The following is a 23787-nucleotide window of genomic DNA, read 5'->3' on the forward strand; positions in this document are numbered from 1 at the left end:
GCGTCTCCAGGGGATGGTTTATTTTTTTTTGGGGTACCCTCAAAGCGCGCGTCAGCAGCCGGGAGCGCAGGCGGAGGAGTTTTTGGGGAGGGGGTCCCGGCTCCCCCCGGCGCCCGGGGCCACGCAGAGGGCCTCGCACTGCTCCCGGCTCTCGAAGCGGTTGCGGCTGCCCCCGCAGCCCCCGTACCAGAAGAGGGAGCAGCGCCCGGGCTCCTCGAAGAACCACTTGGGCGAGTAGGAGCGGCACGGCCCCGCGTCCCGAGCCTCCAGGCAGGCGGCTGCAAGGCACCAGGGGACCCCCGGGGGGGTTGGGGAGGGGATAAACCCCCCCCTGCGCCCTGCCCGGTGCACGGGGGCTGCACCCCCAGCTCGCAACCCCCCCAAAATTCTCCTCACCCCGCGTCGCGTTCCCCTCTCCGGCTCCACGGGGACCTGTCCAAGGTGGGCGCAGCGTCAGCGCAGCCGGCTGGGGGTGCCCTGCTGGGGAGGGGGGCGCCTCCCCACGCCCCCCCACGCCCTCCCCACGCCTACCGGTGCCCACGCAGGTGTGGACGCAGTCCTTCTGGGTGCCGAAACGGTTGGCGTTGCCCCCGCAGCCCCCGTACCAGAAGCGCTCGCAGGTCCCCGTGTCCCTCCGGTGGTACCAGCGCAGCGAGAAATCGGCGCAGGCGGTGCCGGGGTCCTTATCCAGGGCGCACAGCCCGGGCACGACCACCGCCCTCCGGCCCTTCCCGGGGCTGGGGGATGCCGTGGGCAGCCCCCTGAGGGGCACGGAGAGGCTCTCGGGGGTCCTGGGAGGGGAGATGGGTGCCAGCCCCCCCCCTGGTATGCGCCCGGGGGAGAGGAGGCGCAGCCCCCACCCGCCGGGGGGTGGCCCCGGTGCTGCTCACTCACTGCGCGGGGGTCCCCGGGGACGGCTCGGTGGTGTTGGCACCGGAGGGAGACGACCCCTGGGGGCACCCTGGGGTGCTGGGGTGCCGGCTGCTCTCCGCTGCGACGCAGGAGAGAAAAATGATGGAGGGGCAGGGAAAAAAAAATAAGGTTTGGGGCTCCAAGCTGCCTCCTGGGAACCCGTCCCCACCCAGAGCAGGACCCGGTGGTGCTCCAGCCCCCAGCACGGCTCACCCCAAAGGCTCCGGAGGAAGCCCAGCGCCATCCTCTCGGCGTACCCCATCTCAGGACCCTGCACCGAGCCCAGGCGCAGCTCGTGGTGCCGCCACCCCGCCAGCACCTCTGGCACCGCCGCCTCCGGCCTCTCCGTCCCGTTCCGACCCAGGGACAGCACCAAGACCCCAAAATCCCTGCAGCGGGAGAAGGGCACCAGCGCCTGCCTCGCCTCCCCATCCCACAGCGCCCTGTCCCCCGTCCCCACCACGAAGAGGACGCGGAGACAGCCACGGGTGCCCCCCGGGAAGACGTGCCGCAGCGCCCACGCCACCGCGCCGCCGGGTGCCACCGCGGCCACCCTGGGCACCAGCGCGAGGCGGAGGCGCTCCCGGAGCTGCTCCCCGGGGCTCTGCAGCCCCAAATCGACCTCCCCCAAACCCTGCTGGGGGGTGGTGGGGCCGGTCAGCACCAGGGTGACGCGGGCACCCCGCTGCGCCGGCTGCAGGCGCCCTAAGAGGTTGCCAAAAAGCTCTGCCACGGCCTCCAGGCTCCTCGCCGGCAGCGCCGCGTTGTCCACCACCAGGGCCAGGTCAGCGTCCAGGCGCAGAGGGTTGCGGGGCGGCGCAGCTGCAGGGCAGCTTTCGGGGTGGCAGAGGTCTGGGGGGAGCGAGGGGGGGCACAGGATGAGCCAAAAGGGGGGGTGCTGGGGGTGCTGAGCCCCGTGGCAGCCCCGCTGCCTTACCGAAGCAGAGCACGCAGGGCAGCAGGGTTTGCTGCAGCAGCTCCGTGTCCCTGTCTGGCTCTGCCGTGGAGAGCTGGAGCACCTGGAAGAGGCTGTTCACCTGCGGGGGGGGGAAAAAATAAGCTCGGGGTGGTCACGGGGCTGGTAGCCACGTGGCTCTGGGCGCAGAACCTCACCTGGAAAGCTCGCACCACCTCGGGCAGCGGGCTGAAGGTGAGCACCACGGGCACGATGCCCAGCGCTTCGTACTGCAGGGCGACCTCCCCGACGCCTTCCAGAGCCTGGTTGCGACCGCTGGTGACAAAAAGGGCCACCTTCCTGCCCAGCACGGCCCGCCGCACCCTTTTGAGGGTGTGGAGCCCCACGAAACGCATGGCGGAGGCCAGGCGGCCCCGCTGGGACGAGCGGCTGGGCGAGAGGCGGCGGAGGCGCCCCAGCAGCGCGGCCCCGCTCTGCGCCTCCCCGAAACGCAGCAGGTAGCTGGGGGAGGCCGCGTAGGACAGCACGGCCACGCGAGCCCCCGCCGGGCAGCCGGCCGGGGAGACGTGGAGGTCGCTCAGCAGCAGGGCCAGCAGCTCCTTCATGCGGGAGAAGAGAGGCGGCGGCACCGTGGATGAGGTCTCCAGCACCAGCACCAGCTCCGTGGGGAAAAGGGGGCAGGAGGGCGAGCTGGAGGCTGCGGGGGGATTTGGGCAGCTCCAGGACGAGCCCTGCTGTGGTGTCCCCCGCCTGCACGGCCACCCCCTGAGCATTTTCCATAATTTTTCCCCTGTTCCCTATCCCCTCTGCCACCACCCCCCGTCCCCGTCCCCGCTCACCGCAGCGCTGGCGGATGAAAGCCTTCAGCTCGCAGGGCTGGAGGGGAGCAGGGAGCGAGGTCAGCCCCAAAGCTTGCTGCAGCCAGGGGGGTGCTGAACTCCCCCCCCACCAGCCCCTGGTCCTACAGATTTTGGGGCTGGGGTCCCGTCCCCATCCGGCCCTTACCGTGGAGGGGGGGATGCCCGGAGAGCCCTTGGGGCCCTGGAGGAGGAGGAGAGGAGAAAAATAAGGAGAAAAAAGGCATTAAAGGATGGGACAGGAAAACGAGTCCCACTGGGGGTGTCCCCATTGGGGGTGTCCCCATCAGGGGTGTCCCCATTGTGGAGGGCCAAAAAAAAGGGAGAAAAAGGGAATTTGCAGAGCGTCACCATCACCCCCGGTGGTCCCAGGCTGCCGTGGCTGCCGGCTTCTCCTTTGCTCCCAGGCTCTCCCTGGAAAATTCGGCTCCCTGAGCCAGCAGCATGGCCAAAGGGGGGGTCCCGGGGGGGCTGTGCCCCCTACTCACCATGCGCCCAGGCAGCCCTCGCCTGCCCTTGTCCCCGCGGGCTCCTCGCTCGCCCCGTTGGCCCTGGAGGGGAGGCTCAGGGGGGGGCTGGCCGGGTCCCCAGCCCCCTTCCCCGGCCCCGTGCGCTCACCTGCACCCCCGGGAACCCCGGCAGCCCCCGAACACCCTTGGGGGGAGCAGCACCAGTGAGCACAGCACCCTCCTGGCAGCCCCGGGGGCACGGTTCCAGCTCTGTCCCCCCCCCCTCCAGGTACCTTCGCTCCCTGTCTCCCCGGGGCGCCTCGCCGGTCGCACCCGATCTCGCCCTAGGAGGGGAGAAAAACCCCCAAACCATTTTTTTTTTTTTTTTTTTGCAGGATTTTCATAAATATCTGTGTTCCCAAAGCCTCAGAGTGTCCCCAAGGGGCTGCGGGTGCCTTGTCCCCACCGGGCAGCCCTGTCCCCAAGGGGCACCCTGCCCAGCCTTACCAGGGCACCTTTGGGTCCCCGAGGTCCCGCGTTCCCCTTCCTGCCCTTGGCTCCTTCCTGGCCCTGGAAGAGACATCGGGGCAGCAGGCTGGGGGCACAGGGGGGGCTGCGATGTCCCTCACCACCCTACAGCTCACCTTGTCCCCTTTGGGGCCGGCTGGTCCTGCAGCTCCCACAGGACCCTCAGCTCCGGGCGCACCCTGGGCGAGAGGCAAAAGCGGCTCAAGGTGGGCACCCAGCGGGACCCCCAGCGGGACCCCCATCACGGGGAGGGGGTCAGCACCTGAATTCCTCTGCTCCCCGGGCTGCCGCTGACACCTTTTGTCCCCCGTGGCCCCGGCACCCCCTGCGGAAGGAGAGTGGGGGGCAATAGGGGCACCCGCACGGGGCAGGGGGGGGTCACCCCGGCCTCACCTGTGCGCCTTCGTGCCCCTTCTCGCCCCCCTGCCCGGCGCTGCCGCGGTTCCCCTTCTTGCCCTGCGAGGGGATGGGATGGCTCCGGGTGTCCCCAGCCCTTGTGGGGGGGGGAAGACCCCAAATTTGACCCCCCCCCCGGACCCCCTACCTGCACTCCCGGCTGCCCTTTTTGGCACGAGGTCTGCGGGGGGAAGCACGGTCACCGGCCACGTCCCCAGCTCGTGGTGTTGTCACGGCCCCCCCGTGTCCCCCCCCATTGTCACCAGCACCTACCGGGTGAGCCGGGGGGCCCGGTGGCCCTGGTGGTCCCTGGGGACCATCTGGACCGGGGTCACCCTGCAAAAGGAAACCTTCCAGTCCCCAAAATGATCCTAAAGGACTGGTTTCTCCCCAAAAACTGCATCCCAGCACCCCCCCACACACCATCCCGGCCCCCTCCAGCCTTTACCTGGGGGCCCCCTTCTCCTCTCCACCCCGGGGGGCCGGGCTCGAGGCTGCTCCTCCCGGGTGGTCCCTGGGGAACAGAGGGGGGTCAGCGAGCACCCAGGGCACCCCAGAGCCCCCAGGGACCCCAACCCACACTCACCACCGCTCCGCGGGGACCTGGGGGTCCCTTCTCCCCCCGGGCACCCCGGGAGCCTTTCTGCCCCTGGGTGGAGGTGAGAGGAAAGGATTTAGGGTGCGGGTGGAGGGCGAAGGAGGCAGCAGCACCCGAGGCTCAGCGGAGCACCCCACACCTGCCTCCCGCGGGTCCCCTTCTCTCCGGGGTGCCCGGGGGTCCCCGCTTCGCCCTGGGAAGGAGAGAGGAGGCTGAGCCCCTGCCCGGCTCTGCCTGGGAGAGGAGGGGGCACAAATCCCCGCTGCTCAGCTCACCTGCTCCCCGTCCACCCCGTCGGAGCCGGCTTCTCCAGGAGGTCCCTACAAAATGGCACGGGGTGTAGGGCACGGCGGTGAGCACCCAGGCTTTGCCCTATTTCCCCCAGCACCATGGACCACCCCCTAGCCCCCTCCCCAGCCCCATCCCTTCCCTCTCCATCCCCCTGGAGGTCTCCCTGCCGCTGCCAGCTCCCCCCGTGTCCGTGCCCTTGGTGCCGGAGGGTAAGCAGCGAGGTGGGGACGTACCTGCTCCCCGGGGTGACCCACGGCGCCCTAAAGGAGATGAGGGTGAGCAGGAGGGACAGGAGGCACCTGCACCACAGGATGGAGCCGTGCCAGGCTGTGCCAAGCCGTGCCAGGCTGTGCCAAGCCGTGCCAAACTCTCACCTTCGCTCCACACTGCCCCGGGCATCCCTGCATCCCCCGGCTGCCCCGCAGACCTGCTGGTCCCTGCTCCCCCTGCTCTCAGGAGGGGAAAAAAGCATCAAAAAGACGGCGTGCCCGGCCACAAAATGTGCTCACAGCACCCCCGAGCCCCCCCAGACCACCCTGTCCCCCTCCCCGGGGGTCCCACGGCTGACTCACGCTGTGCCCGTGCTCGCCTTCGTCTCCAGCACGTCCCTTGCTGCCGGCCACCCCCTAGGACAGAGAGACCCCGGGGGCAGCAGCCACGACCCCCCCAACCCCCCCGGCTCCAGGAGGGACCCCGGGCTGGGAGCCAGAGCTCCTGGGCTCCGTTCCCAGCTGGGGGAGGAAGGGGAGAGGAGCGAGGAGCCGCGGCTTGGGACCGGATGGGGCAAGGGCCGGAGTTAATCCCGGCTCCCAGGGCGCCTGGTGGCCCTGGGAAAGGGATCGGGGCCGGGCTTTGGGGCCCCCCCACGAAGGGAAAAAGGTCGAGGCCAAAAGCATCCCGCAGCGCTGGGCACCCCCGGGGTTTTACCTTGCTCCCCAAGGGGCCGCTGGGCCCCCGAAGGCCGGGCAGCCCCACGCAGGTGCAGGGACACGTCCCACAGCACGTCCTCTCCGCCAGTGCCAGCTGCGGGGAGGTGTTGGGGTCCCCACGCATCCCCACACGGGGACCCCAACCCACATGGGGGACCCCAGCCCCCCAGGGGGACCCCAGCCCCCACGGGGACCCCGCCGTCACCACCCATCCTCACCAGCTCCTGCGCCACGTGCCCTCCAGCCTCGGGCATGTCGATGGAGAGCTGCTGCCCGTTCCCCATCCGCCGCCCAAATTCCAGCTGCTGCAGCTCCCCCAACCTCGTGGCGTTGTTCACGGCCACGGTCAGCAGCAGGTCGGCCTGGTCTGGGGTGGGACAAGGTGCCCAGGGGTGGCACGCCATACTGGGGGGCATCCCCAGGTCCCCTCCAGCCCCTCTCTGCCCCAACCTTGCAGCCAGGCTGCTGCGGCCACCTCCTTCATCCGCTGCACCTCGTCATCCAGCCCGTCCGTCAGCACCAGCAGCGCCTGGCCGAGGGGAAAACCAGGTGCACCAGCAGCAAACTGGGCGAGGAGAGGGTCCTCCCGGCGAGCTGCTGGCTCCCTCACCTTGGTGTCCTCCTCCTGGCGTGCCAGGGTGCCGAGGAAGCTCTGCAGGGCCAGCTGGTTGAAGTAGGAGCGCTGGAAGGCGTGCGCCCGCGCCAGGCGCCGCAGCACGTCTGCCCAGGGCTCCTGCAGCCCCCCCTGGAAGATGGTGTCCCCCCCTTGCCCGACGCTTTGCAGGCTGAGGTGGAGGCTGAGCGGGCGGCAGGTGAGGCTCTCCAAGGCGGCCAGGTCCCGCAGGACGCGCTCCAGGTAGGGCTGCAGGTTGGACTGCTGGAAATCGGTGACGTCCAGGGCCACCAGCACGTGCAGGGCGCACGGCGCTGCGAGGGGGGGAGCGTGGAGACACAGCCTGAACCCCCAACAGGGTGCACAAACACGGCAGCATGGCACCAAAAGTTTTGGGCACCGGGATGCCCAAACTCACCCTCCTCCTGGCTCCAAGCCCCGGTGGCTACCAGGATGAGCAGAACGGCGAGGAAGCGGCCCCGGCACGGCCCCATGGCCCCGGCGTGGCTCGGGGAGCCGGCTGGTCCTGCGCGAGCAGCTCGTCCTCCCAAGGCAGGGCTGAGCGGCGGCGAGAGCGCGGCACCTGCCTCGGGGAGCCGGCGGGCCCAGAGCTGCTGCAGCTCCCCATCCATCACCGCTGACAGCTCCGGCGTGGAGCTCAGCCCAGCCGGGGGCCACGGATGCTGAGCCGAGCCAGCGCTGGCCTCATCCTGCCCGGCTGTTTGGCCGCTCGCAGGCGGCGCTGGGGTGAGTTTTGCTCCCCCCGGGGCTCGCCGCGGCGCTCAACGCAAGCTGCAGCGGGGCTGAGGAGGGCTCGGGGTGATGCGGGTGAGATGCGTGGAGCACCCTTGCTTGTCATGGGGCTCAACAACCCCTGGCTGGCCTTTGGGATGTGGTTTTGGGTTCGCCGCGGGTGCGGCAAGGGTGCCACGCAGCGCCCTGCCCTGCCAGCTCAGCACCCTGGGCAGCACGGGGCACGCTGCAGAAATTCAGTGATCCCCAGGGCTTGGGGAGGCCTTTTGGGGCTTGGCAGCCTTTGTGCAGGTGGGGAATGGAGGAATGGGGTGACAAGGAGCTGAGGATGGGACCAGGAGCATGCCCTGCCTGTCCCACCGTGCCCACCACCCTGCGCCCTGCCCGCTGGACACAACGCGCCCTCGCCGGAGCAGGCGGGCAGAAGGCACCCGGAGCCCAAACACCTTTGGGATTGCCAAAGCAACGAACCAAAAACCCACAGTGGGAGCCCAGGAGGGAGCCGAACCCGCAGCATCACCCCAACATCACCCCAAACCCGCAGCAGGGGTCGGCCAACCTCTTACCTGGGGCCGCAGCGGGGGACCGACGGGCACGGCGCGGCACGGCACGGCGGAGCGCGGGCTGCGGGAGCTGGCCGGCTGCGTGGGAGGCTGTGAGATCCGAGGTTTATTTATCCCAGGGCTCGAACAAACATCAGATGGCCGAGACGTCAGGGGGAGCAGCCTCGCAGCCAGACCAGAGCCTCCGGGGCTCCGTGGGGCGGGCGGGCGAGCTGCGCGCCGTGGGGCGCAGGGCGGCGGAGCCCCCACCGCTGCCCACCTTGGGGAAGGGGTGAGGAGCTCGTGGCTGAGCACCCAGCGGGGGGCTGCGGGGCTTGGGGGACCCCCTCCAAAAGGGAGACGCTGCCCAGGAGCTTGCGTGGAGGGAGGGGAAAAACAAAAGCCAGGTCCCCGGAGGTCTCCATGAGAAAAGGGGCAACAGCGGGGCCGAAAAACCCGGCCAGCCCCTGACATAATGGCTTGACATCACCCGGGGCCTCAGCCCTCGCACATCCTCCCCGGCGGTGTAAGCAGAAGAGCGGGATGGAAAGGGAAAACATTTCAAAAGCCCGGCTTGTTTTGCATGGGGGATTCAGTTTGTTTGCTCGGGAGCCCGGGGAGAGGTTGGGGCTGAGCTCGGCGGCTCCTCCGCCAGTTCCCAGCCCCGCGATGTGGGGGCCGGGGGCGGCGTGGGGAAGCAGAGCGAGACCGGTTTGCTGAGGTTTATTTATTCGCTCGAAGGGGAAAAGTTTACTGGCTGCCGCGGCCGTGCGGAGGAGGTTTTGCAATGGAGGGCTGAGAGGGAGAGCACATCCCTGATGGTCTGCTGCCTGGGGGGGGGACAAAAAGATGCCTGGAGGCGAGGCACGGAGGAGATTTTTCCCCTACAGGGTGGGAACGTCGGGCCCTGAGCATGGGGAAGTCCTAGAAAGGGAAAGAGGAGAAGGTTTTGGGAGGGTTTGGGGTTGGGGAGGGGATAGCTGGTGCTGAGCACCCCACGTCCCACACCAGGATGGGGGGACCCGAACCCAGCTGGGGGCACACAGCCCTGTCCCCCCCCAGCTCCATGGGGCACAGAGAGCAGGATGGCACCGCGGGGACACCGCTGCGCCCATCTCCTGCTGTGGATGCTCAGCTGGGGACCGTGACCCCAAACCATGGCACAGCGATGGGACAGCACCAAGGGGGTCCCCCCAATCCCCCCCCAGCACCCCCTGGTTTCACCACGCAGGGCTCGGGCTGCTTGGCCCCGCACAGCCCCCGGCGCACCCCTGGGTGCCCGTGGAGCTCGGGCTCGGCCCGCGGTGGCTCTGGCTGGGTTTGGTGGCCCGTGGGGACCTGGCGGGGATGGGCCCGGCGTGAAATGGCAGGGCTCTGACAGCAGGTGTCACTCACAGACCTCGGCGCACACGCGTGCACACGCGTGCACACACGCTTGCACACGCGGCCCCATGGCCCAGCCACGGCTGCCTCTCCCCTGCTTCCCCATCCGGGCACCCTGGGGTGCTCACCCTGCTCTTTGGGTGCTCATTTGTCATCTCCGGGGTGCTCACCCCATTTGTAGGGTGCTCATCCATCATTTTTGGGGTGCTCGCCCTGCTCTTTGGGTGCTCATTTATCATCTCCAGGGTGCTCACCCCATTTGTAGGGTGCTCATCCATCTTTTTTGGGGTGCTCACCCCATTTGTAGGATGCTCATCTATCATTTTTGGGATGCTCGCCCTGCTCTTTGGGTGCTCATATCATCCCTGGGGTGTTCACCCCACTCTTAGGGTGCTCATCCATCATCATTAGGGTGCTCACCTTGATCTTTGGGTGCTCATCTGTCACCTCCAGGGTGCTCACCCTGTTCTTTGGGTGCTCGTCTGTCATCCCTGGGGTGCTCACCCCAATCTTTGGGTGCTCATCCATCATCCTTAGGGTGCTCACCCACATTTTGGGTGCTCACAGGCACCCGGGAAGGGTGCCCGGGCTGCAGGAGCTGCCCTCCTCCTCCTCCAAGCTCAGCTTGGGGGGGAAATGGGGTGCAGGATATGGGGGATATGGGGTGCAGGACCAGGGGGGCAGGACTGGGGGGGCAGAGCTGGGATGGGGGGGGTGCAAAACCAGGATCGGGGGGGTGCGGGGTGCAGGAGGGGGAGCAGGAGCGGGTGTTGGGGGTGCAGGAGCAGGGCTGGGGGGCGCAGGGCTGGGGCTGGAGGGTGTGGGATGGGGACGGGGGGGCACAGAACTGGGGCTGGGGGGCACAGAACCGGGGCTGGGGATGCAGGATCGGGGCTGGGGGGCGCAGGACCGGGACTGAGGGGCGCAGAACCGGGGCTGGGGGGCGCAAAACGGCTCCGGGGACCTGGGGCCGGGGGCTGCGGGGGGCAGGAGAGGGGGGCTGCGGGCCGGGTCCCCTTGTAGCCGGCTCGGCCCCGCCGTCCCCCCCCCCCAAGCTCTCGCCGCTGGCCCCGCTCCCAGCCCTGCGCCCGGCGGGGCTGCAGGGGCCGAGCTCCGCTCTTGAACCCGCCCCCGCCAGATCTCATTTCCCTAAAAAAAAAAAAAAAAAGAGAGAGAAAAAAAAAAAAAAAGCAGAAGAAGAAAAAAAAAAAAAAAAAGAGCGAGGGAGCGAAGAAGGGAAGGAAAGAAGGGGAAGAGAAGGGAATTTTTTTTTTTTTTTAAAAAAAAGCCAAAAAAAAAAAAAAAAAAGCCCAAAGCCAAAAGCCGCCCGCCTCTCTCCCCTGCCCGCCCGCTGCCCGCAGAGCCATGGCCGGGCTGCGGAGCTGCGGGCTGCTCCTCTGCCTGCTCCTGGCCCGGGCCATGCACGTCCCCGACTATTCCTACGTGCTGGAGGAGGAGGAGGAGGACCCCGAGCCCCTGGACTACAAGGACCCCTGCAAAGCCGGTGGGGCAGGGGGATGCGCGCCGGGGCGGCCGGAGGGCGCAGACAAAGGGGAGCGCGCGTGGGTGCCGCGGGAGCGTGGGTGGCACGGGGCGAGCGTGGGGTGGCCGTGGGGGGGGGGGGGAGCCCGGGTGGCCGTCGGTGGCCGTGGGTGGCTCTCGGTGGCCGTGGGTGGCCGTGGGCGAGCGCGCACCCCGCGGTTTGGCGAGGGGAAACTCGGAGCCTGGGGGTTGCGCTCCGAGCGGGGAGCGCACGGAGGGGAAGGGGGGGGGGACCCGCTTGGCACCCCGTTTTCTCCGCCTGGCCCCCGCCGTGCCGCAGGCTGGCAGCGGTCCCTAGAAGCCCCCAGCCCACTCGAGCCCCCCCCCCTCCCAAAGTGCCAGCGGGGCGAGGGCCGGAGCCAGGCTCGGGGCTGGAGCAGCCACGGGGAGGTTTCGGTCCCGGCCGCGCCGCCGCCGTCCCGGGACGCTGGGTTTTGGCCCCCGGGGGGGTTTGTCCCCCGGGCCGGCCGCTGTCGGTGCCCCCCCCGTGGGGAGTTTGTTACCTCGGTGCTGGCTCAGGGCATTGCTGAGCTGTTATTCATGGCTTGGAAGCGGCCGGAGGCCCCAGGCTGGGCGCCATGGGGAGACGGTCCCCGGCCGCGAGAGCGAGATAAAGGGGGCGAAAGGACAGGACCGAGGGGAGGGGGGGGGAAACTGAGGCACGGCAGGGGAACCCCCCCCCACCCAGCGCTGAGCGCGGAGGCGAGGGTTTGTGCCTGGCGGCTCGGGGCTGCAGGATCACGTTTCTCTTTAATGGCATTGTCTGCGCTGGAAGGCGGCTGTTGCTCCAACTCCGCGTCTCCATGAGGGCTTTTTTTCGGGCCAAAAATCCTTCCCTTCCTGCCCTCCCGGGCTGAAACAGCTCGGCTTGCAAAACCGTCCGGGCACAGCCGGCTGGAGCCTCCGCTCCTCTCCCACCCGGCACCCAGGGGGGGGCTTCACCCACCGCCCAACCCGGCCCCCCAAGGGGGGTCCCCGCTCCTTGCACCACTCCCGCGCGCGCCGAGCCCCCCGACCCTTCCCTCCCTGCCTTCCCCTCCTGCCTTTACGAGCTCCTCATGTGCCTAATTCAACCACGGAGCCTTTCCCCGGGGGGCCCTGGGGGGGATCGGGCACGGCAGGGGGAGAATTTGGGGAGAATTGGGGTGGGCACCGCGTCCCCCCCCTCCCGGCATCCCCGCGATGTTTTTCCCTCGGGGATTTGGGCAGCGCCGGAAACAGCTGAGCGCCGAGGCCTCGTCCCGTGTCAGGGGAAGCAGCACCGGGAGAGGGATTTGGGGTTTTTCTGCACGATTTTTACGCCAGGGGGATCCTGAGGCCGCTCGTGCCCACGGCCGCCCCCGGGGCGATGCCACCAACTTGGTGCCAGCTCCTCGGGTGCCAAAATGGGACAGCGGCGAGCCACGGCCCTTGGGGAAAGGGATTTAGCCGTGGCCCTGCTTCCAAAGCCAGCGGGATATCCGGGGTGTGGGGGGTCCAACACCGGGGTCGCATCCTGCCCGTGGTCCCAGCAGGATGCCCGGGGACGGCACCGGGGTTGCTGCCGCTGGAGGAGCCGCTCCGGTTGTGTTTGCTGACCCCACAGGAGCACCAACCAAACCCACCCAGCCCTGATGGCCATGCTTGGCTTCCCCCCAGGGACCCCCCCAGCACCTACAGAGATGGGGCAGCGTGGGGGGGACCCGGCTAACCGTGACCTACTGCCCCCTCTCATTGGGGTGGGGGCTCAGAGGGGCACAGGCACGGCACCGCCAGCCCGCAGGGTGACAGCAGAGCCTCGGGACGGGGGCATTGGGGTGATTTTGGGGGGGGCACAGCACCGGGACGGGGGTCTCGAGCTTCCCAGCCGTGCCTGGAGCGCTCTGGCTGCGTCCGCCTGGGGTTTCACCTAGATTACACTTTCCAGGTGTAGTCAGCGGAGGCTACTGGTTGCAGTCACACTTGTCAGGGTGCCCGAGAATATTTTCCAGCCGTTATATGTCACTTATTCAGGCCGGCTAAAATCCACCCGCCGAGCCGGGGCCGGCGGGAGGCCTGGGCTTTGGGGCCGGGGGCGGCGCGGAGACCTTGTAAATCTCAGCCCGGTGCCGGGCTCGGCTTTATCCTTGTGCACTCACCCGTTCGGCGCGGCAGCGGGGGGCCGGGGGTGTGCTGGAGGGGGGTTTAGGGGGCTGCAGCCCCCCTTGGGAAAGCCTCCCGCTGCCGGTTCACGTGGCGGGAGCTTCCCAAACGGGTCCGGACTCGGGGCCGGGGAGCACACGGCTGTAGGGTGGGCGAATCCCATGTGGGGATGGCGAGGGGAGAAGCGCAGGAGGCGGCGAGCTCGGGTTCAGCTTGGGAAGGAGTTCAGGGGAGGCTGGGCTCCGTCCCGGAGGCTCTGACACGCTGGAGGTTTTAGGATTCGCCGAGCCCCGGAGGAGGCTTTCTCCTCGGCTCGCTGTCACGGAAGAGGAGCAGGAGGAAAATCTTCCCCGGCAGCGATCCGACCGTGCCTCCTGCTCCCAACCTGCCCCCGAACCTTCAGGAGCTGTGTTTAGAAGGGGCCAGGCTCCCCCTGGAGCCCCTCAGGACCCCTGTGCCGACCCCATCAGCGCCCAGCCCCTTGGAGAGGGTGCTGTGCCCGGGCAGGATGCGCTTCGCCCTGCTTCTCCCCTTCCTCTGGGTGCTGAGCTCGGGGATGGCTCCGCGGCTTGGTGTCCCACAGCATCCCCACCACCCTGGGGGGCTGCAGGAGGAGAGCGTCCCCCTCCCCGTGCCTCAGTTTCCCCCCTGGCCGCAGCGGGGCCGTGCTCTGGCTGGGCTCCCGGCGTGGCTGCGAGGCTGAATTCCCGTATTGTGCCCGCTGCGCTCTAGGAAGGTGCTCTGGGAAAGCAAATATTCCTCCCCCCGCCGCCTGCTTGGCCGGGGGGCACCGGGAGAGGGGCTGAGCACCGTGCCCAGAGGGGACTCAAGGCTCAGGATCCGTCCCCCTGGGGTCCCTGCGGGGTCAGGGGGTGCAGGATGAGGCCTCGACCCCCCCCACTGTGGTGCTGCGCTCCCGGGGATGCTCAGCACCTCTCCCCTTCCACCCGGCTATGAGACCCCAAGGCGAGGGGGTCCCGGGGAGGTCCCGAGGGGGTCCCAGGGGGGGTCCGAGCGCGGCGCCCGCTCCTCCTGCCGCGGCCCCGGCGTGTTTTGCTGCTCGCTGCGGGTGCAGCTGGGCTGGCGCGAGGCAGCGAGGGGGAGGCGCGAGGAGCATTCCTCACATATTTAACGGCTCCGCCGAGCCAGTGGGATGCTGCCCCGGTGACTCCGAGGCTTTACGACCCCGGAGGCTTGGCCCAAGCCCGGGATGCACCTTTTGAAACCTCACTCCTCCGGCCGTGCCCCGGTGACGCCTCCTCCGTGCGTGGCCGGGGCAGCGCGGCTCGCTCCCTGCCTCCGAACCCGCTCCCAATTTGGTCCCTGGATGGCCCCGGAGCGATGCTCGTGGTCCACAAGGACTTGGAGGCAACGGGATGGCCGGGCTGAGCCTGCTCCTTGCTCCTGAGCACGGGCTGATCGATGCCCATCACCCCGGATCCGTGGATATCCGTGCTCCAAGGGGAGCCCGGCCTCATCGGACTTTTTTGGGGGCTCTTCGGAGCCGGGGCGCAGCGCACGGAGCCTGGTTTGCCCCAGACTGCCCTGAAACATGATCCCGTCCTGTTTATCTGCACGCCCTCCCCTGCCAAGGTTTCTCCCCGTCGATCTGTTTGCTTTTGCGCGCTCGCCAGAACATCGCGTTCGCGCCCCGGGCTCGCGGGGCTCCTCCGCAGGTTGGGTTGTGCCTGCAAAAACCTGGGGCTCGTCCCGAAATCTTGGTGATGCCCTTTGTCAGAAGGCCAGGGGGACCCCTTCCTCCTCCTGGCCTCGAATACGAAGGATGCTGAGCGCCTGCATCCCCAGAGAGGGGTGCTGAGGGGACGGGGGACCCTCGGGGACGGCCACGGAGCCGTGCGCACGGGGAGGGGGTCGTGCCTGCGGCATCAGGATGGGGGGCAGAGGGGGCTGGCCCTCGTCTGAACGTCAAACTTTGTTTGTCTCGCTCGTCCCCGGGCTTACGTCACCCTCGCAGGAACCCAAAACCAAAAACACAGCGCAAAAAAAAGTCAAACAACAGGGGCTGAGTTATCTCCCCGCGAGGATCCGGCCCCGGCGGGGTGTGCGGGAGGCTGGGATAGGCAGATTGGGGGCTTTTTTTTTGGGGTGCTGGATGTGGCACGGGGGGAACGCCACCTTCTTGGCCTCCCCAGCAATAATAGGACGGGTGTGGGGTGCGTGGGGGGTGCCTGATGGGGACACTGAGGCTCAGGGCTGGGGTCGGGATGCTGGGGACACGGTGACACCTTGCAGGGGTGCCGGGAAGCTCGGTGGGAGCCTCTCCGGCAGGTCCCAAAAGGTTTGGGAGCAGCGGGGCCGTGCAGGGCCGGCCCCTTCCCTGCTCCCACCCCCGGGGACGAGGCTGGGGACATCACGCCCCGAGCGTCCCCGTGGCCGGCGCGTGGCCTTGGAGCCAACGCTCCCTCTGGCACCGCCGCGGCTCAGGACCTTGCCCCGAAATTCTGCAACCCGCGGCGGCCCCCGCGGCGCAACCACAACCTCCCGGGCTGGGGACGGCACCGGGGACACCCCGGGAGGACCCCAAAACTTTGGGGACCACGACGGGGCGAGGGGGCGAGGGCGAGGGCGCCGTGCTGCAGCTCCCGTTTCCCCCGGCTCCTACGTGAGCCGCGCCGAGCCTTGGCAGCTCCTCGCCGCCCGCGGCGCTGGGATGGGGCCGGGCTGACTCAGGGACCTCTCCTGCCCCGTCAGCCCCGGCACGGCGCCTTCGCCCCCGCATTTATTTATTATTTTTGGGGGGTGGGGGGAAAGGAACAAGGAACAAGTCTCAGCGGCGGCCCCTCGGAGGGGTTAACGGGGAGTTTTGGCACCACGGGGAGCCCCCTCGGTGAAGGGGACGCTGGAGACAGGGGGGAGGGATGGGGTTGCCTTTTGGGATGGTCCCTGGGGAGCGCTGGGCTCAGCCCGGCGGGGAGGAAGCGCCCAAACCCCAAACCAACGTGGACGTTTCTAAAAGCAACGCTTTGGGCTGGCCCTAACGTGGCCTTAAAGGGATCGCGGCCGGGCCACCTCCGCTCGCTCCTCCAGCCCCGGGGCGGAGACGGCCCCGAGTGGGAAGCCGCTTTTTTCCCCGGCCGGGAGGGGAATTTAAGGGGGGAAATTTGGGGAATTTCAGTGGCTGTGGCTTTTTTTTTTTTTTTCGAGCTCTGTCCAGGTCCAGCAAGCAGCCGGGCTGCCTCGCGCCGGCTCGGAGAGCAGCCCCACGGCCCCGCGCTCGCCTGCCCGGCTCTCTCACGTATCCCAAATCCCTCACATATGGTTTCTATATCACTTGGCTCCGCCGGCGCTTGCTCCGCCGTAAGCGAGCTTACTTTCCCTTGTCTTTCCATGCGCCTCTTGGCACGGGCTGCTCGGCCCTCGCGCGCCCCGGGGCCTCCCCGTGCAGCCCCCTCGGACACGGGTCCCCCCCCCGGCCCCGGATCCTCGCCGGGGTTCTCCAGGAGATCGGGGGATCTGCCTCTAGGCAAGGGGTTCCTTCTGTTGGGATGCTCCTACCGGCTGGCCAGGGGTGGAAACAGCCCCAAAATGTGGCTCTTTCACCCCAAAGTGCTCTGTGCTGTCTCCAGGGAGGGGTTTGGGCTCGGGGCTGGGCAGGGTTGGGGTGTTGGGGCTCATCCTTTCGCCTCCCCGTGCCGGTGGCCGTCGCTTCCGACCTCTCCACGCTCTCCTAATTGTCCCGCCTGGCTTTTGTAATTAGTGGCTCTTTTGGGATCCACTTGTTAATTGCTCGGAGCGCGAACTTGGCACCGCTCCCTCCGGCCAGCGAGCCGCTCCAGCACCCGATTTCCCCCCCCCTTTAGCTCCCATTCCCCTACCCTCAACCCCTTCCTTGGGGAGGGGGCACCACCGAGGGCAGGGGGTGCCCGGAGCCCCCCGCGTGCCCCCGCTGCGGCACGGCCCCGACCAGGAGCCCGTTTCCACCTCTCCAACCTCATCCAGAGCCTGGCAGGGCGCACGCCGTGACCTCAGCCAGCCCTCGCGCCCGGGCCGTGGCGTTTCCGAAAAAGCCGGGTCCCCCGGGAAGGGGGGGGCAGCGCCGGCCAAGTGCTGATGCCGGGGGCCGCATCCTGCAGCGTTGACTCACGGCGAGGCCGCGGCGAGCAGGAGGGCTTGGAGGAGGAGGAGGAGGAGGAGGAGGGGGAGGAAGGGCTGCGTGCTCCAAGCGGTGCTCCCCGAATTGCCGGCGCGGGCAGAGCTCTGCGCCCGAGGGTGCCGGGGAGGCGCTGGAAGGACGCACGGCCCCGGCAGATGGACGGACAGACGGACGCCTCTCGGGCAGGTCCGCTCCTGCCGGCGCTGGGGCTCGCCCCGTGCCAGGGCACAGCCGGGGCCAGATGGTTTCACCGGGCCCTGGCAGATGCCTCGGAGGTCGTGCCGGCGTCCCGGGGCTGTGGCAGCTCGCCGGGGCTCCCAGGAGCAAGCCTGGGGTTGGAGCAGTTCCGCGAAGTGAAAAAAAAATAAAAAAAATAATCATAGAAAGCCTAAAAAGTCCGGGCCTGGGCTTTATGGGAAGCAGATGTCGGCGCGGGGCTGGCTCCAGCTGCTGGGAGCGTCGGCACCGTGGGGAGCAGGGGAGCCCGGCCGGCACCACGCTCGCTTTGCAGTTAAAGGAGAAGGAGGAGGAGGAGGAAGAGGAGGAGGAGGAGGAAGATGCTCCCCCCTCGTGCCCCCTAACCCCTTGTGTCCCCCCCCAGCCGCCTTCCTGGGGGACATCGCCCTGGACGAGGAGGACCTGCGGCTCTTCCAGGTGGAGCGGGTGGTGGACCTGGCGCACCGCACCATCACCCGCCTGCCCACCAACTCCTCAGGTACCCCCCGCAGCCCCTCACGGCCTCATTCCTCATATTTGGGGGGGGGGCAAAACCCGTGCTCACCCCCTCCCCATCCTCTCAGGGAGCCCCCAGGCGCGGAGCCGGGGCCGGCAGCGGGCACGGAGCCGCCGCGCCGCCACCTCGCGCCCCGAGCGAGTGTGGCCGGACGGGGTCATCCCCTACGTGATCAGCGGCAACTTCAGCGGTGAGTGCTGGTGCCAGGGCACTTGGGGGGGCTCGGCGTGCCTCAGTTTCCCCCCCAAACACCTTGCTGACGGCTCCCCCCCCGCAGGCAGCCAGCGAGCCATCTTCCGGCAGGCCATGCGGCACTGGGAGAAGCACACGTGTGTCACCTTCCTGGAGCGCAACGACGAGGACAGTTACATCGTCTTCACCTACAGACCCTGCGGGTGAGCGCCGGGGGTCCCAGCACCCAGTCCTGCACCCCCCCGGGGTCCCCAACCCAATTCTGCACCCCCCCGGGGTCCCCAACCCAAGCCCATCCCCGCAGCGGGGGTCCCTTGGGTGGCACCGGGGCGAGCAGCCGGTGCGCACGCAAAAGGGGGCTCGTGCAGGGCTAATTAAGGGGGTTGGTTAATGAGATTTATCACCCAGCTGCCCACGCAGCCCTTCGCCCGGGTGGTCACAACCCCTCGGAGGCTCCCGGTTTGGGGCTGAGGGTTGTGGCACTGCCCCAGCCCCGGCACACGCCAAAGGAAACAGGGGTTTGGAAAGGAGCGCCGTCCTCACGCGGCCAAGCAGCTGGTGCCGAGGAGGCTTCCCCGTGCGGGTTTCGGCTCGGGGGTGGTGCTTTTCCCCCCTCCCAGGGCACAAATCCTGAGCCCGGTGTGGTAAATGGGGTTGGAAATGCCGAGATGCTGGGCTGGAGCCCACCGGGAGGCAGCCAGGGTGCCGTGCCGTGCCGTGCTGTGCCGTGCCGTGCCGTGCTGTGCCGGTCTCCAGGCAGAGCTGAGTTTTCGGGCAGCTCTGGAGCTCCAACGTGGGCAGGAGGAGGCAGGAGGAGGCTGAAGCTCCCGTGGAGGCTGTGGGAATTATTTCCAGATGCTCCATGCCCAGCACGGGGGAAGCTGAGGCACCCACGTCCTTACCCAGGGGGGCACCGGGCTGCGTGGGGCTCACCCAGGGTCCCCTTTTTTTTTTTTTTTTTTTTTCCCCCCCCCTCCCTCCCTCCCCAGGTGCTGTTCCTACGTGGGCCGCAGAGGCGGGGGGCCGCAGGCCATCTCCATCGGCAAAAACTGCGACAAATTCGGCATCGTGGTGCACGAGCTGGGCCACGTCATCGGCTTCTGGCACGAGCACACGCGCCCCGACCGCGACGACCACGTCTCCATCGTGCGCGAGAACATCCAGCCAGGTAGGGAGCAGCCTTCCTCCTCCTCCTCCTCCTCTTTTTCTTCTCCCGGGGGGCACACGGATGAAGCGGGGGGGCCCTCACCATCCCGCCTGCCCCCCCCCGCAGGGCAGGAGTACAACTTCTTGAAGATGGAGCCGGAGGAGGTGGAGTCGCTGGGCGAGACCTACGATTTCGACAGCATCATGCACTACGCCAGGAACACCTTCTCCAGGTGCGTGCCCGGGGTTCTTCACCCCTCTAAACAGGGCATGGGGACCCTGCCCTAAAAAATTCGGGCTCCCTCCCACCTGTGCCAACCCCTCGCTGCCCCCCCTGCACCCCCTCATTTCGCCCTGCGCTCCGTCCCATCCCTTGGGCAGCTCCGGATCCCTCGGGACAGGGACGGGGCCACATCCTGCGTGGCCCCGCTGACTCACCCCCTCCTTCTTGCAGCCTTTTAATCCCCCCCCCGGCTGTTTTTTAGCAGCCCGCTGCTTTTCCAGCTCAGCCTCTCCCTGCTCTCTCTCCCCAGGGGCATTTTCCTCGACACCATCCTGCCCAAATATGATGTGAACGGGGTCCGGCCGGCCATCGGCCAGCGCACGAGGCTGAGCAAAGGAGACATCGCCCAGGCCCGCAAGCTGTACCGCTGCCCCTGTGAGCACCCCACGGGGTCCGGGGGGGGCTTCACCGGGGTGGGGAGCGCGGGGGGTGAGCGTGCACGGGGCTGTGTGGGGTGGGGGTGGCTCTGCTTTCACCTCGAGCCCCGATGAAGGAAGGGGTGCTGGTGGGAAGATGCTCTCCGGGGTCGTTTTCCCCATCTAAGAGAGTGCAAAAATTGTTCTCTGAATGCAGTGGATTTTTTTGGGGTCCTCTGAGAGCATCCTCCAAGGAAAGAGCATCCCAAAAGAGCTGAGCATCCCGAAAGAGCAGGGCATTCCCTGAGAGCAGAGCATCCCCAAAATCAGAGCATCCCCCAAAATCAGAGCATCCCTGAGAGGAGAGCATCCCAAAATCAGACATCCCCAAAATCAGAGTATCCCCCAAGACCAGAGCATGCCCAGAATCAGAGCATCCCCTAAAGAACAGAGCATTCCCCCAAAATCAGAGCATCCCCAAAATCAGAGCATCCCCCAAAATCAGAGCATCCCCCAAAATCAGAGCATCCCCAAAATCAGAGCATCCCCCAAGAGCAGAGCATCCTAAAAGAGCAGAGCATCCCCCAAAGTCAGACATCCCCCAAAATGAGACCATCCCACAAGAGCAGAGCATCTCCCAAGAACAGATCATCCCAAAAGAGCAGAGCATCCCCAAAATCAGAGCATCCCCCAAGAATAGAGCATCCCCAAAATCAGACATCCAAAATCAGAGCATCCCCCAAGAGCAGAGCATCCCAAAAGTGCAGAGCATCCCCAAAACCAGAGCATCCCCCAAATCAGAGCCCCCTGCTCCCCGGGTCCCCCAGCTCCGGGGGGGCTGCAACATCTGCCAGGAGTTTGGCGCCCCGCTTAATTCCAGCGACTAATTAGCAGCCTGGAAGAGGGGACGCCTTTGTGAGAGGCCCCCCGGCAGCCAGCCCTGCTGCGGGAGCTCCTGCTCGGGGGCTGCGAGCTCCTCGCTCCAGCCGAGCAGGAAAAGTGATTAGTTCTGATTTTTTTTTGGGGAAAAAAAAAAGAAAAAAAGCTCAAAAAGCACCTCCGCAGCTTTCCCTTCCCTTTGTTTCCACTGCGAAGCTCGGAGGGGAAAAAAGGCAGCGAGCCCAGCTTTCGAGCCTCTTTTTCTCTCCGTTTCACCTCTAATCTCGCGTCCCCAGTGCCCCCCCCCCCCGAGCCCCGATGTGATGGGGAGGGGAGGGGGGGGTCCTGCTTTGGCCCCGCGACAGCGCACGGCGGCCGCGGCACCATGTGGCTTCCAGATGGCAGCGCTGGGCTGGATCCAACCCTACAGACCTGCTCCGAGCCCGGGCTGCGAGCCGGGCCCCCCCCCTGCATCGTGGCAGGGCTTGGGGGGGGCCCCCGAGATGGTTCCCGGGGGGGGGGACATGGCTCGTGTCGGGGTGCCCGGAGCGTCGCCAGCCACCGCCGGCACCTCCTGCGCCCATGATGTGGGGGTTTTGTGGGGTGGGGGAAAGGATGGAGGGGGTTGTGTCCCGTGGGGGCTCGTCCTGATGCTGGGGGGGGGCTCCCCCTGGATCGTTTTGGGGGCTGATCCCATCCCTGCCTCCCCCCCCTTCTCGCAGCCTGCGGGGAGACGCTCCAGGACAGCCAGGGCAACTTCTCCTCGCCCCAGTTCCCCAACGGGTACTCTGCCCACATGCACTGCGTCTGGAGGATCTCCGTCACCCCCGGAGAGAAGGTAGCACCCCCCCTCCCCCTGCGCCCCCCCCCCACCCCCACCCCCCAGCTCCCAAATTTGGGGTCCCCCTACCTTGCCGTGCCCCGCAGCAGCAGGATGCTGGCGGCGAGGTCCCGGTGCCACCGCCGGCACCGCCGCACGGAGCCCCCGCGTGGCACGGGGGTTTGGGGTGGGGGGGCTCACGCCACGCTTTCCTTTCCCCCCCCCCTCGACCTTAGATCATCCTGAATTTCACCACCCTGGACCTCTACCGAAGCCGGCTGTGCTGGTACGACTACGTGGAGGTGAGAGACGGGTTCTGGAGAAAGGCCACGCTGCGAGGTAACCGGGGCGAGGGGCTCCCCCTGCCCGTACCCCCTGCCCGGCCGCCACGTGCCATTGCCCCCTGGGGGGGTGGTGGGGAAAAGCTGGCCCCCCCGGGATGGTTATTGCAGCAAATTTGGGGCATTTGGGCTCCCAGCTCGTTAGCCTGCGCTAATTAAACCAGCGTGGATGATCTGGCTGGCCGGTACACCCCGTCACACGCTGGATTTCCCCAGCACCCCTCCTCCCAAGCGATTTCCACCGATTTTTCCCCCAAAAAAAAAAGCATCGGAGAGGGTGGGGAGAAGCAGCTCTTTCCCTTTTTTTTTTGGGGGTGGGGGGAAGCAGCCCTGGGCCCCCCGGGTGTGTTGGCGGAGGGCGCACAACCGCGGCAGCCCAGCACCCCTTCATCCCCAGGCAGGTTCTGCGGCAACAAGCTGCCCGAGCCCATCGTCTCCACCGACAGCCGCCTCTGGGTCGAGTTCCGCAGCAGCAGCAACTGGGTGGGCAAAGGCTTTTTCGCCGTCTACGAAGGTAAAAAAAAAGGTTTTTGGGGGTCCCCCGGGGTGCCGTGGGGTGTGGGAGCTCAGTGAGGGGGACGTTCGCCCGCCCTTGCAGCCATCTGCGGGGGGGACGTGAAGAAGGACAACGGGCACATCCAGTCCCCCAACTACCCCGACGACTACCGGCCCAGCAAGGTGTGCGTCTGGAAGATCACCGTCTCCGAGGGCTTCCACGTGGGCCTCACCTTCCAGTCCTTCGAGGTGGGTGCGCCAAAAACCCCCGGGAAGGGTGAAATCCCCCCCCCTGGAAGCGCCTCGATGCGGCGCGTGGGGCAGCCTCCGAGCTGCCACGGGGGTGTCCCTGCCCATTTTGGGTGCCCAAGTCATTTTGTGGTCCCTCTGGGTGCCCAAATTCCTGTGTGGTCCCCCTGGGTGCCCAAATCCTTTTGGGGTCCCTCCTGGTGCCCAAATCCTTCCCTGGTCCCTCCTGGTGCCCAAATCCTTTTGTGGTTCCCCTGGGTGCCCAAATCCTTTTGGGGTCCTTCCAGGTGCCCAAATCCTTTCGTGGTCCCCCTGGGTGCCCAAATCCATACATGGTCCCTCTGGGTGCCCAAATCCATACATGGTCCCTCTGGGTGCCCAAATCCTTCTGTGGTCCCTCCGGGTGCCCAAATCCTCTCCTGGCCTCGCCGTGCCTCAGTTTCCCCAAGCGGAAAAACCTTTCCTGGCAGCGCCCGGGTGCGGGAACGGGGTGGGAGAAATTCACAGGACATCGAGGGGAGGCAGAGCATTTTGGGGCCCAAAAACCGACACCCCGGGCCCCCCTCCCGCCAAGATCGAGCGCCACGACAGCTGCGCCTACGACTACCTGGAGATCCGGGACGGCAGCAGCGAGGCCAGCAGCCTGATCGGCCGCTACTGCGGCTACGACAAGCCGGACGACATCAAGAGCACCTCCAACAAGCTCTGGATGAAATTCGTCTCCGACGGCTCCATCAACAAAGCCGGCTTCGCCGTCAATTTCTTCAAAGGTAGGCGTCCAAATGAGGTGGGGGGGAACCCGAAAACGGGGGGGGGCGTCAGCCTTGCCCACCCGCTCAGCCCCCGTCCCTGTGCCCAGAGGTGGACGAGTGCTCGCGGCCGAACAACGGGGGGTGCGAGCAGCGCTGCGTCAACACCTTGGGGAGCTACAAATGCGCCTGCGACCCCGGCTACGAGCTGGCCTCCGACAAACGCCGCTGTGAGGGTGAGCGTCCAACCCCCCCAGTGCCTCCCAGTGCCTCCCAGTGCCTCCCAGTGCCTCCCAGTACGCGTGCCGGGAGCGTGACCCGTGCCTCCCGCCCTGCAGCCGCCTGCGGGGGGTTCCTCACCAAGCTGAACGGCTCCATCACCAGCCCTGGCTGGCCCAAGGAGTACCCCCCCAACAAGAACTGCATCTGGCAGCTGGTGGCCCCCACCCAGTACCGCATCTCGCTGCAGTTCGACTTCTTCGAGACCGAGGGCAACGACGTGAGCGAGCCCTGGGGGGGTCCCCACGCCCGCTGTGCCCCCCCGGCTGGCCGAGGAGGGTGGCTGGGTGGCACGGGCACGCCACCAGCCCCGTGCCCCCC

At 67.5% G+C, this 23787-nt stretch overlaps 2 protein-coding genes across 9 annotated transcripts in view; one reads left to right on the plus strand and one right to left on the minus strand.

Annotated features, from left to right (window-relative positions):
* LOC106016943 (uncharacterized) lies at positions 1-11640 on the minus strand. 6 transcript variants are annotated; one of them, XM_038167071.2, is made up of 34 exons: positions 11213-11640; positions 9588-10316; positions 7809-8708; positions 6908-7015; positions 6487-6803; positions 6327-6405; positions 6095-6243; positions 5875-5970; positions 5520-5573; positions 5322-5393; positions 5181-5207; positions 4932-4976; positions 4796-4849; positions 4645-4707; positions 4507-4572; positions 4332-4394; positions 4207-4239; positions 4056-4118; positions 3925-3987; positions 3779-3841; positions 3642-3704; positions 3428-3478; positions 3304-3339; positions 3174-3236; positions 3037-3099; positions 2834-2869; positions 2668-2704; positions 2026-2525; positions 1850-1949; positions 1126-1764; positions 895-991; positions 532-791; positions 397-432; positions 1-278 (listed from the first exon to the last, which is right to left on the minus strand). In XM_038167071.2, the coding sequence occupies exons 4-34, from the start codon at positions 6981-6983 to the stop codon at positions 52-54; spliced, it is 3591 nt and encodes a 1196-aa protein (XP_038022999.2). In that variant the 5' UTR covers positions 6984-7015; positions 7809-8708; positions 9588-10316; positions 11213-11640; the 3' UTR covers positions 1-51. The 6 variants fall into 6 exon arrangements, with proteins under 6 accessions (XP_038022999.2, XP_038022996.2, XP_071883213.1 ...); XM_038167068.2 differs by having other exon boundaries at positions 6908-7072; XM_072027112.1 differs by having other exon boundaries at positions 3043-3099; positions 6908-7076.
* The window catches only part of BMP1 (bone morphogenetic protein 1), an 18424-nt gene continuing 5048 nt past the window's right edge, over positions 10412-23787 (plus strand). The window contains exons 1-14 of one of the 3 annotated variants that reach the window (XM_038166991.2): positions 10412-10671; positions 17546-17659; positions 17745-17867; positions 17955-18072; positions 18859-19037; positions 19143-19248; positions 19549-19673; positions 21256-21371; positions 21590-21692; positions 22092-22208; positions 22293-22438; positions 23013-23208; positions 23298-23423; positions 23526-23686. In XM_038166991.2, the coding sequence (XP_038022919.2) occupies positions 10533-10671; positions 17546-17659; positions 17745-17867; positions 17955-18072; positions 18859-19037; positions 19143-19248; positions 19549-19673; positions 21256-21371; positions 21590-21692; positions 22092-22208; positions 22293-22438; positions 23013-23208; positions 23298-23423; positions 23526-23686 (1869 nt within the window). In that variant the 5' untranslated portion in view covers positions 10412-10532. Of the gene's footprint in view, positions 10672-17084; positions 17131-17545; positions 17660-17744; positions 17868-17954; positions 18073-18858; positions 19038-19142; positions 19249-19548; positions 19674-21255; positions 21372-21589; positions 21693-22091; positions 22209-22292; positions 22439-23012; positions 23209-23297; positions 23424-23525; positions 23687-23787 lie in introns of those variants that run through there. The other 2 variants (XM_038166992.2, XM_038166990.2) reach the window with 2 other exon arrangements.

Source organism: Anas platyrhynchos, chromosome 23, assembly GCF_047663525.1.
Source record: "Anas platyrhynchos isolate ZD024472 breed Pekin duck chromosome 23, IASCAAS_PekinDuck_T2T, whole genome shotgun sequence".
In the NCBI taxonomy this organism is placed as follows: domain Eukaryota; kingdom Metazoa; phylum Chordata; class Aves; order Anseriformes; family Anatidae; genus Anas; species Anas platyrhynchos.

Coding starts and splice junctions, on each gene's coding strand:
- LOC106016943 (XM_038167070.2), bottom strand. CDS start 8,258: ATGTCAGGGGCTGGCCGGGTTTTTCGGCCCCGCTGTTGCCCCTTTTCT. Junction 5,394..5,519: donor AAGGCGAGCACGGGCACAGC/GTGAGTCAGCCG, acceptor TCCTGAGAGCAG/GGGGAGCAGGGACCAGCAGG. Junction 4,708..4,795: donor AGGGGACCCGCGGGAGGCAG/GTGTGGGGTGCT, acceptor ACCTCCACCCAG/GGGCAGAAAGGCTCCCGGGG.